Source organism: Mustelus asterias, chromosome 21 (genome assembly GCF_964213995.1).
Source record: "Mustelus asterias chromosome 21, sMusAst1.hap1.1, whole genome shotgun sequence".
NCBI lineage: Eukaryota > Metazoa > Chordata > Chondrichthyes > Carcharhiniformes > Triakidae > Mustelus > Mustelus asterias.
The window spans coordinates 2,254,406-2,266,529 of NC_135821.1; the positions used below are offsets into that span (position 1 = coordinate 2,254,406).

The 12,124-nt window shown below is 48.9% G+C and overlaps 1 protein-coding gene across 1 annotated transcript in view; it reads right to left on the reverse strand.

Moving 5' to 3' along the window:
* Positions 1-5,333: 5,333 nt before the first annotated feature.
* syt3 (synaptotagmin III) overlaps positions 5,334-12,124 on the reverse strand; it is a 63,955-nt gene continuing 57,164 nt past the window's right edge. The window contains exons 6-7 of the mRNA XM_078238371.1: positions 7,434-7,563; positions 5,334-5,432 (exon numbers count right to left, since the gene is read on the reverse strand). Coding sequence (XP_078094497.1) covers positions 5,334-5,432; positions 7,434-7,563 — 229 coding nt within the window. The remainder of the gene's footprint in view (positions 5,433-7,433; positions 7,564-12,124) is intronic.

Consider the following 12,124-nt stretch of genomic DNA (forward strand, 5'->3'; position numbering starts at 1 on the left):
TAAAATTGAAGGCAATTAGATCATGACTGTCCCAATTTAACACAGAAACCGATTGCTATCTCTCAGTCTCTCACCAACATTTACAGATGCGCCATAGAAAGCATCCATTCCGGATATATCACAGCTCGGTATGGCTTCTGCTCTGACCAAGACCACAAGACTCAAGAACAGCTTCTTCCCTGCTGCTATCAGACTTTTGAATGGACCTACCTCGCATTAAGATGATCTTTCTCTCCCCCCTAGCTATGACTGCAACACTACATTCCGCACCCTCTCCTTTCCTTCTCCCCTATCTACTCTATGAATGGTATGTTGTGTCTGTATAGTGCCAGTGGGGGGGACACAGCATCATAGAATCCCTGCAGTGCTGAAGGAGGCCATTCGGCCCATCGGGTCTGCACTGACTCTCCGACAGAGCATCCCACCCAGGCCCTATCCCCGTAACCCCTCATATTTATCCTGCTAATCCTCCTAACCTACACAGAGGAGGTTTACCAGGATGTTGCCTGGTATGGAAGGGCTTAGTTTTGAGGAGAGATTGGGTAAACTGGGGTTGTTCTCACTGGAAAGACAGAGGATGAGGGGTGACCTAATAGAGGTGTATAAAATTATGAAAGGCAAAGATAGGGTGAACGGTGGGAAGCTTTTTCCCAGGTCGGTGGTGACGTTCACGAGGGGTCATAGGTTCAAGGTGAGGGGGGGGGAGGTATAACACGGATATCAGAAGGACGTATTTTACACAGAGGGTGGTGGGGGCCTGGAATGCGCTGCCAGGCAAGGTGGTGGAGGCGGACACACTGGGAACGTTTAAGACTTATCTAGATAGCCACATGAATGGAGTGGGAATGGAGGGATACAAAAGAATGGTCTAGTTTGGACCAGGGAGCGGCGCGGGCTTGGAGGGCCGAAGGGCCTGTTCCTGTGCTGTATTGTTCTTTGTTCTTTGTTCTTGTACATCTTGGGACATCAAGGGGCAATTTAGCACGGCCAATCCACCTAACCTGTACATCTTTGGACAGAACCCATTGACTCTGTCTACACTTCTTGCTGCCTTGAAAAAGCAGCCAACATAATCAAGGACTCCCACACCCTCCGGACATTCTCTCTTCCACCTTCTCCTGTCGGGAAAAAGATACAAAAATCTGAGGTCACGTACCAACCGTCTCAAGAACAGCTTCTACCCTGCTGCCATCAGACTGTTGAATGGTCCCGCCTTATATTAAGCTGATCTTTCCCTACACCCGAGCTATGACTGTAACACTACATTCTGCACCCTCTCCTTTCCTTCTCCCCTATGTCCTCTATGAATGGTATGTTGTGTCAGTATAATGTCAAGAATCAACCCAATCCATCATGCAAACCAACCTCCCATCATAGAAGCCCGACAGTGCAGAAGGAGGCCATTTGGCCCATCGAGTCTACACCGACCACAAAACCACCCAGGCCCTATTGGTAATGAGTGGGATTAGATCATCCCCCCCCCCCCCCCCGCCCCCGCCTGTTATTTACACACACATATTTACCCTGCTATCCCCCCTGACACTAAGAGGCAATTTAGCATGGCCAATCAACCTAACCCCGCACATCTTTGGAGTGTGGGAGGAAACCGGAGCACCCAGAGGAAACCCATGCAGACACGGGGAGAATGTGCAGACTTCACACAGACAGTGACCTGAGACCGGAATTGAACCCGAGTCCCTGGTGCTGTGAGGCAGCAGTGCTAACCACTGGGCCACCGTGCCGTCCATCCATCAACTCTCTCTACACTTCCCACTTCCTTGGAAAAGCAGCCAACATAATTAAGGACCCCCCAGACACTGGGCAGGGTTTTACAGCGTCACTTGTCCCGAACCGTAAAATCCCACCCAAGGTCAGCGGGCCTTTCCATAGTCCACCCCTCGCCTGCTCCGATTCCCGTGGCAGGCGAGATGGTAAAACTCCAGCCTCTCGCTTCCAACTTCTTCCATCGGGAGAAAGATACAAAAGTCTGAAGTCACGTACCAACTAACTCAAGAACAGCTTCTTCCCTGCTGCCATCAAACTTTTGAATGGACCTATCATATATTAAGCTGATCTTTCTCTACACCCTAGTTATGGACTATAACACTACATTCTGCGCTCTCTCGTTTCCTTCTCCCCTATGTATTCTATGAACGGTATGCTTTGTCTGTATAGCGCACAAGATACAATACTTTTCACTGTATCCCAATATATGTGACAATAATAAATCAAATCAAATCAGTCTCTCTTTCTGTGTTCACCTCTACTTTCTCCAAATTTCTGCTTTTCGTCTCCCTGAGTCTCTGCTGCCTTACTTAACTCTTTATTTATTCATGGGATGTAGGGGTTGCTGGCAAGGGCAACATTTATTGCTCATCCTTAAATGCCCTTGAACTGAGTGGCCTTCTCATTCACAACTGGAATATTATGTGCAGTTTTATAAGGCTATAAGATATAGGAGCAGAAATAGGCCATTCGGCCCATCGGGACTGCTCCGCCATTCAATCATAGCTGATAAGTTTCTCAACCCCTTTTCCCCGTAACCTTTGATCCCCTTACCAATCAAGAACCTATCTATCTCTGTCTTAAAGACGCTCAATGACCTGGCCTCCTCTGTGGCAATGAATTCCACAGATTCACCACTCTCTGGCTGAAGAAATTCCTCCTCATCTCGGTTCTAAAGGGCCGTCCCTTTACTCTGAGGCTGTGCCCTCCGATCCGAGTCTCTCCGACTAATGGAAACATCTTCCCCACGTCCACTCTATCCAGGCCTTTCAGTATTCTGTAAGTTTCAATGAGATCCCCCCTCATCCTTCTAAACTCCATCGAGTACAGACTCAGATCCTCAAATGCTCTTCATACTTCAAGCCTTTCATTCCCGTGAACCTCCTCTGGACCCTCTCCAAGGGCAGCACATCCTTCCTTAGATACGGGGCCCAAAATTGCTCACAATATTCCAAATATGGTCTGATCAGAGCCTTATAAAGTCTCAGCAGTACATCCCTGTTCTTGTACTCTCGTCCTGTTTTGGTTTTGGTCTCCTTCTCTGAGGGAGGAAGTTCTTGCTCTCGAGAGAATGCAAAGAAGGTTTAACCAGGCTGATTCCTGGGATGGCGGGACTGACGTATGAGGAGAGATTGAGTCGGATAGGATTGTATTCGCTGGAGTTCAGAAGAATGAGGGGGGATCTCATAGAAACCTATAAAATTCTAACAGGACGAGACAGGGTAAATGCAATGTTCCTGATAGTGGGGGTTTCCAGAACCAGGGGTCACAGTCTGAGCATAGAGGGTAGATCATTTTGGACAGAGGTGAGGAGAAATTTCGTCACCCAGAGAGTGGTCAGCCTGTGGAATTCACTACCACAGAAGGTAGTTGAGGCCAAAACATTGAATGTTTTCAAGAGGCAGGTAGATATAGCACTTGAGGCAAAGGGGGTCAAAGGATATGAGGGGAAGGTGGGATCAGGCTATTGAGTTGATAAGACATGATCATAATGAATGGTGGAGCAGGCTCGAAGGGCCGAATGGCCTCCTCCTGCTCCGATTTTCCATGTTCCTACTTCAGAGGAGCAGTTAAGAGTCAACCACGTTGCTTTGGGATCTGGAGTCGCATGTAGGCCAGGCCGGGTTAAGAACGCCAGATTTCCTTCTCTAAAGGATATTAGTGAGATAGAGATAGATTCTTACAATAATCAATAACATTGGTCACCATCACTGAGGCAAACTAGCTCCCCGTAGTCACCCACCAGAGAAACATCCTTTCCACGTCCACCTTGCCGAGATGGTTCAGCATCTCATAAACCTCAATCAAGTCTCCCCCTTCACTCTTCTGAACTCCAGTGGAAACAAGCCAAGTCTGTCCAACCTCCCCACATAAGACAACCCACTCATTCCAGATTTCAATCTAATACTCCTGTCCCCATGAAACTCCTCTGTACCCTTGCATATTTTTTGTAACATAGAAACACAGAATCTAGAAGCAGGAGTAGGCCATTCGGCCCATCGAGCCTGCTCCGCCATTCATTTTGATCATGGCTGATCATCGAATTCAATATCCTGATCCCCCTCCCCCCCCCCATATCCCTTGATCCCTTTAGCCCCAAGAGCTATATCTAATTTCTTCTTGAAATCACACGACGTTTCGGCCTCAACTACTTTCTGTGGTAGTGAATTCCACACATTCACCACCCTCTGGGTGAAGAAATTTCTCCTCACCTCAATTCTAAAAGGTTTACCCCTTATCCTCAAACTATGACCCCTAGTTCTGGATTCCCCCCCACCATCGGGAACATTCTTTCTGAATCTACCCTGTCTAACCCTGTTAGAATTTTATAAGTTTCTATGAGATCCCCTCTCACTCTTCTAAACTCCAATGAATATAATCCTAACCGACTCAATCTCTCCTTGTATGACAGACCTGCCATCCCAAGAATCAGCCTGATAAACCTTTGCTGCACTCCCTCTAAAGCAAGAACTTTAAGTTGAAGTTTTTTCAATTCATTTGTGGGACATGGGCGTCGCTGGCTGGGCCAGCATTTATTGCCCATCCCTAGTTGCCTGAGGGCAGTTGAGAGTCAACCACTGTGCTGTGGCTCTGGAGTCACATGTAGGCCAGACCGGTTAAGGATGGCAGATTTCCTTCCCTAAAGGACATTGCCCCAATCATCTAATGAAGGGGCAGTGCTCCGAAAGCTCGTGATACCAAATAAACCTGTTGGACTTTAACCTGGTGTTGTGAGGCATTAGTGAACCAGATGGGTTTTTCCGACAATTGACAATGGTTTAAGTTTAAGTTTAAAGTTTATTTATTAGTGTCACAAGTAGGCTCATATTAACAATGCAATGAAGTTACTGTGAAAATCTCTGAGTCGCCACATTCTGGCGCCTGTTAGGGTACACCGAGGGAAAATTTAGCATGGCCAATGCATCCAACCAGCACGTCTTTTAGACTGTGGGAGGAAACCGGGGCACCTGGAGGAAACCCATGGAGACACGGGGAGAACGTGCAGACTCCGTACGGGCAGTGACCCAAGCTGGGAATCGAACCCGGGTCCCTTGCGCTGCGAGGCAGCAGTGCTAACCACTGTGCCAATTTTATAAGTTTCGATGAGATCCCCACTCACGCTTCTAAACTCCAGTGAATATAATCCTCACCAACTTGGTCTCTCCTCATATGACAGACCTGCCATCCCAGGAATCAGTCTGGTAAACCTTTGCTGCGCTCACTCTATAGCAAGGGCACCCTTCCTCAGATAAGGACACCAAAACATTAAAACTAATGAACACAAGACGGAAGGAAGCACTCACCTTTAAAGATGCAGGGTTAGACGCTCAGTCTGAATGAGGGCTCTCTACCACAATGCTGACTGGTTTGTTGGCACCAGTGCTGGTGGTATAACTCTTCGTCAGGTAACTGTTCATTAATTTTTCCTGAGGGAGAAATAAAATGGGGGAAGGGCGGAGATGGAAAATTGCAATGAGTTCAAAGCGAGAGACAGCAGATCATTAAGACTCTCCCCCCCTCCCCCCCGACCCCCACCCTCCACATCAAACACCAGTGACGATACTGTGCTTTTAGGGAATGTAGTTTATTCATGTTTCTAGAATCACAGAATCCCTGCAGTGCAGAAGGAGGCCATTTGGCCCATCAAGTCTGCACCGACAACAATCCCACCCAGACCCTATCCCTGTAACACCACATTTTTACCCTGTTCGTGCCCCTGATGCTAAGCGACAACTTAGCATGGCCAATCCACCCAACCTGCACATCTTTGGACACTAAGGGGCAATTTAGCATGGCCAATCCACCCAACCTGCACATCTTTGGACACTAAGGGGCAATTTAGCATGGCCAATCCCCCTAACCTGCACATCTTTGGACATTAAGGGACAATTTAGCATGGCCAATCCACCCAACCTGCACATCTTTGGACACTAAGGGGCAATTTAGCATGGCCAATTCACCTAACCCGCACATCTTTGGACTATGAGAGGAAACCGGAGCACCCGGAGGAAACCCACGCAGACACGGGGAGAACGTGCAAACTCCACACAGACAATGACCCGAGACTGGAATTGAACCGCATCCCTAGCGCTGTGAGGCAGGAATGCTAACCATTGTGTCAGTGTGATGCCCTCTCTGCAGTCTTTTCAAAACAGGCCCTGGTATTTTATTTTTGTTGCCCTGATGTCTGAAACGATTTTAATCTGGCCTAATGCAATGTCCTGGGATTTTATGATCCTTTGGGGATTGCTAGGCGGAGCTTGATTTGGGGACGATTGACAGGTCAAGTGATGCCAGGATGGTCAGTTGTTTTTCCCTAGAGCAAGGCCCAAGGCTTTAGTTTCGGTTCAGAAGCTATTTGGACTGTAGACAGAAAGCAATATTTCCTGCCTCTCTGTCTCTCTGGAGATGAAAATTCTGCTGTCTGGAAGTTGCTGTTGGATACTGGGAGGAAGGTCGTATCTCTCTGTCTCTCTCCAGAGCAACGCTGAACGTTCCAGGACTAGGAAAGCTCAGAGTTTTAATCCAACATTTTCAATTCACCGCAGGTGTTAAAAAGCTACAAAATCTAGCATCACATGAGCATACTTGCTTTTGTGCTAAGAAAAGGGTGCATGTTTAGAGGAGTCATAGAGTCATAGAGGTTCACAGCGTGAAAACAGGCCCTACGGCCCAACTTGTCCATGCCACCCTTGTTTTTTTAACCCCTAAACTAATCCCAATTGCCCACGTTTGGCCCATATCCCTCTGTATCCATCTCACCCATGTAACTGTCGAAATGCTTTTTAAAAGACAAAATTGTACCCGCCTCTACTACTACCTCTGGCAGCTCGTTCCAGACACTGTCACCACCCTCTGTGTGAAAAAATTGCCCCTCTGAATACTTCTGTATCTCTCCCCTCTCACCTTAAACCTATGCCCTCTAGTTTTAGACTCCCCTACCTTTGGGAAAAGATATTGACTATCTAGCTGATCTGTGCCCCTCATTATTTTATAGACCTCTGTAAGATCACCCCTCAGCCTTCTACGCTCCAGAGAAAAAAGTCCCAGTCTATCCAGCCTCTCCTTATAACTCAAACCATCAAGTCCCAGTAGCATCCTAGTAAATCTTTTCTGCACTTGTGGAGGTTGTTTGACTTGGAATGGTAAATTTAGCTGTTATGGTTTATACATTTTCTGGGGGGTTTTTTTGCAATTGGTAAAAGTTGTGCTCATTTTTCTTATTATATTTTAACTCTTAAATAAACTTTGTTTGATAAAAAGCTCCCTCGTGGGTCACTTGAATCACACCTGGAGCGAAACACGTTACACGATCGAGGTTATCTTCATCAAACATCTTGGAGTTCCTGGCCTGGCTCATTAAACGCTACCAATTTCTCAACCGTTCCCCCGCCCCGGAAGAGTTATGGGGACAGCTGGATGCTCACCTCAATCAGCTGATGCCATTGCTCAATAGGCTTGCGTGGGTTGGCCAACATTTCGGTCCAGTGCTCTCGACCTGGCCCATCAGCATCATTGCCCACGCAACACATCCCGATGACCTCGTTGTGACCGATGCTATGGAGAGAGAGAGAGAGAGGTGGTCAGCAGGAAACGTACGACCGTGGAGAACGTGCCCTTGTCTACATCAACGGGGATGAAGTAGAAAGTGTCGAGAGCTTCAGGTTTTTAGGTGTCCAGATCACCTGTCCTGTTCCCCCCATGCTGACACTATAGTTAAGAAAGCCCCACCAACGCCTCTACTTTCTCAGGAGACTAAGGAAATTTGGCATGTCCACTCGCACCAACTTTTACAGATGCACCATAGAAAGCATTCTTTCTGGTTCTATCACAGCTTGGTATGGCTCCTGCTCTGCCCAAGATCGCAAGGAACTACAAAAGGTTGTGAATGTAGCCCAATCCATCACGCAAACCAGCCTCCCATCCATTGACTCTGTCGACACTTCCCGCTGCCTCAGCAAAGCAGCCAGCATAATTAAGGACCCCACGCACCCCAGACATTGTCTCTTCCACCTTCTTCCGATGGGAAAAAGATACAAAAGTCTGAAGTCACCTACCAACCGACTCAAGAACAGCTTCTTCCCTGCTGCTGTCAGACTTTTGAATGGGCCTACCTCGCATTAAGTTGATCTTTCTCTGCACCCTGGCTGTTACTACATCCTGCACTCTCTCGTTTCCTTCTCTATGAACAGTATGCTTTGTCCATACAGCGTGCAAGAAATAATACTTTTCACTGTATGCTAATACATGTGACAATAATAAATCAAATCAAAAAGCTAGCCTGAACTTAAAGCTGTGGGAGTGAGACTACAAGGCAATATCGGTCGAACTCAGATGCAAAAGAACGGAAGAACTAGGAGCAGGAGTAGGCCATCTGGCCCCTCGAGCCTGCTCCGCTATTCAATAAGATTATGGCTGATCTTTTGGTGGACTCAGCTCCACTTACCCGCCCGCTCACCATAACCCTTAATTCCTTTACTGTTCAAAAATTTATCTACCCTTGCCTTAAAAACATTCAATGAGGTAGCCTCAACTGCTTCACTGGGCAGGGAATTCCCCAGATTCACAACCCTTTGGGTGATGAAGTTTCTCCTCAACTCAGTCCTCAATCTGCTTTCCCTTATTTTGAGACCATGCCCCCTGCCAGTTTCCACCTGCCAGTGGAAACAACTTCCCTGCTTCTATCTTATCTATTCCCTTCATAACCTTACATGTTTCTCTAAGATCTCCCCTCATTCTTCTGAATTCCAATGAGTATAGCCCCAGTCTACTCAATCTCTCCTCATAAGCCAACCCTCTCAACTCCGGAATCAACCCAGTGAATCTCCTCTGCACCTCCTCCAGTGCCAGTACATTGTTTCTCAAGTAAGGAGACCAAAACTGTACACAGTACTCCAGGTGTGGCCTCACCAGCACCTTATACAGCTGCAACATAACCTCGCTGTTTTTAAACTCCATCCCTCTAGCAATGAAGGACAAAATTCCATTTGCCTTCTTAATTACCTGCTGCATCTGCAAACCAATTTTTTGTGATTCATGCACAAGGATGGCATGGTGGCACAGTGGTTAGCACTGCTGCCTCAGAGCTCCAGGGACCTGGGTTCGATTCCCGGCTTGGGTCACTGACTGTGTGGAATTTGCACATTCTGTCTGTGTCTGCGTGGGTGCCCTCCGGGTGCTCCGGTTTCCTCCCACTATCCAAAGATATGTGGGTTACGTGCATTTGCCATGCTAAATTGCCCCCTAGTGTCCATGGATGCAGAGGTTAGAGGGATTAGTGGGGTAAATATGTGGGGTTACGGGTATAGGGCCTGGGTGGGATTGTTGTCGGTGCTGACTCGATGGGCCGAATGGTCTCCTTCTGCACTGTAGGGATTCTATGATTCTATGAATCTAGGACAACCAGGTCTCTCTGCACAGCAGCATGCCGCAATGCTGGAGATCTGAAACCCATTCAGTCCATGATCCTGAGCTTCCAAGTGTTTGTAACTGTAACGCTCCACCGAGTTCCCACTCTGACCTCTCTGCCCTTGGCCTGCTGAGATGTTCCAGTGAAGCTCAAGGAACAGCACCTTGATTTGCATACAGTATGACATCTTCAGTAGCTTGACACTGCTACCTCCACCGTCAACCTCTCGCCCCGTCCAACCGGCATTGCGTCACTGCGGCTTTTCAAAGACCAATCGCGATAGCCATTCCGGGTGGGGAGGGGGGCAGGTGAATATAGGCCCTGGATGGTGAGGGACATGCCCAGTTAGTGCCCCAGTATTTCCCTCTGGAACTCCGGCACTGCACCCTGGCACAGCCTCCCTGGCACTCTGGCAGTGCCAACAAGGCAGTGTCCTGGTACTGGCCCCTGGCACTGCCCCCTAGCACCCTACCAATACCAACCAGGCAGTATCCTGGTACTGTCCGTGGCGCTGCCCCCCGGCACCCTGCCAATGCCAACCAGGCAATATCCTGGTACTGTCCCTGGTACTGCACCCCTGGCAGCCTGCCAGTGCCAACCAGGCAGTGCCCTGGTATTGTCCCCTGGCACTGCCCTCCGGCACCCTGGCAATGTCAACCAGGCAGCACCCTGTAACTGTCCCCTGGCATTGACCCCTGGAAATGCCAACCAGCCAGTGCCCTGGTACTGTCCCCTGGCATTGTCCTGATAGCACCCTGGCAGTTCCACCCAGGCAGTGTTCTGGTACTGTCCCCTGGCAGTGCCAACCAGGCAGTGCTCTGACACTGCCCTCTAGCACCCTGTCAATGACAACCAAGCAGTGCCCTAGTACTGCCCCCTGGCACTGCCCACCTGGCACCCTGGCAATGCCAATCAGGTAGACTCTGGTACGGTCCCCTGGCACTGCCCCATGGCACCCTGGAAGTACCTGGGTTGGGTATTCTGGGAAGCCCTATTGGGACGGTGTAGACTCTCTGCCTGTGGGGATGGTAGGTGGTGGTGCCACAATACCTGTGTGGTGGGGTGGGTTTACCCTGATGCTTGTGTGGTTAGGAGGGTCTCCTGTGTCCATGGGGACTTTTTTTAAGGCAGATCAGGGTGCCCTTTGAAGATGGTGCCCTGATCCCTGTGGAGCTGGCCTCGGTATCTCAGACACTGGTCCAATTCCAATTCCAATTCTCTTCCCAATCCTGGTGCATTGTGGAGACTGTCTGTTTCCATAGCTAGTAATTCCCGGAACAGGTCGCTAATTTGTCGCCAGGGGCTTATAGCTTGAGGGGGCGCCACTCCACATCAAGCGTGGCTGACCAGGAGTCTCTCCCATTCTTACCGCCAGCCATTGGCGTGTTTGGAAGGGTTTTGCAGGTTGACACTCCACCTGTTTGGCCGTGTTATGAACGCACCTTCCTCGGCTGCCAAGTCCTGGGGTAGGATTCGAACGCGGAGCTTCTAGCTCAGAGGCAGGGACGCTAACCCCACTGCGCCACCAGCCCTCCCACCATCTGGTCAACTGCAGACCCTATACTTTAGGGCTATTGTATCAAAAGCAATTGGGACTCGTTCCCATGAGTGATTCTGTAAGCTGGGTGTCCTCAGCCAGACAGACGTGAGGGAAGAAGTGCTCCTTCTTTTGGCCGGGTTCCAGTTTGCATTTCGATAGCACCTTTGCTCTGAGGACCATCCCAGAGGGCACTGGAGCTAACTAAGGGGGCAGCACAGTGGCACAGTGGTTAGCGCTGCTGCCTCACAGCGCCAGGGACCCGGGTTCGATTTCCAGCTTGGGTCACTGTCTGTGAGGAGTTTGCACATTCTCCCCGTGTCTGCGTGGGTTTCCTCCGGGTGCTCCGGTTTCCTCCCACAGTCCAAAGATGTGCAGGTTAGGTGGATTGGCCATGCTAAATTCTCCCTCAGTGTTACCCGAGCAGGCGCCAGAGTGTGGCAACTAGGGGATCTCCACAATAACTTCATCGCAGTGTTAACGTCAGCTTACTTGTGACTAATAAATAATTTTCTTTTTTAACTTGGTTACATTCTAACATCCTTCTCCTTCAGTGAGAAGTTTGTCCTCTTTGTGCTGTCTCTGCTCCATATCCGTCTCACGCTACAGCCCAAGGGTTGTCTTTGTGGAATTTGCACGTTCTTCCCCGTGTCTGCATGGGTTTCCTCCGGGTGCTCCGGTTTCCTCCCAGAGTCTGAAAGTCGTGCTGGTTAGGTGCTAAATTCTCCCTCAGTGTATCCGAACAGGCGCCGGAGTGTGGCGACTGGAGGATTTTCACGATAACTTCACTACAGTGTTAATGCAAGCCTACCTGTGGCAATAATAAATAAACTTTAAACTTTAAAGCGCTTCTTAGAAGTGTGCTCCCCTGATGTAATGTGGGAGAGATTGCGCAAAGCAAGCCCCAAACAACACTGAGGACAATATTCGCAGTGACATTGGCTGAAGGACGTGTTAGGGAAGGGTTATTAATACACAGAAACACTTCTCTGCAGACAAGCTCACAGACAAATCCCACTTTATTGCACTCTGAGCTCTCCCATTTACCATTCTGCCTTATTCCAAACATCTGTCAGCAGAATTTTGAATGCTATGAAATAAAATGTCCTTGAGGAGCGAAGAAGCTTTAGTTGCGATGAACTGCCATTCTCTCCTCCAGGGCAACTCCCACT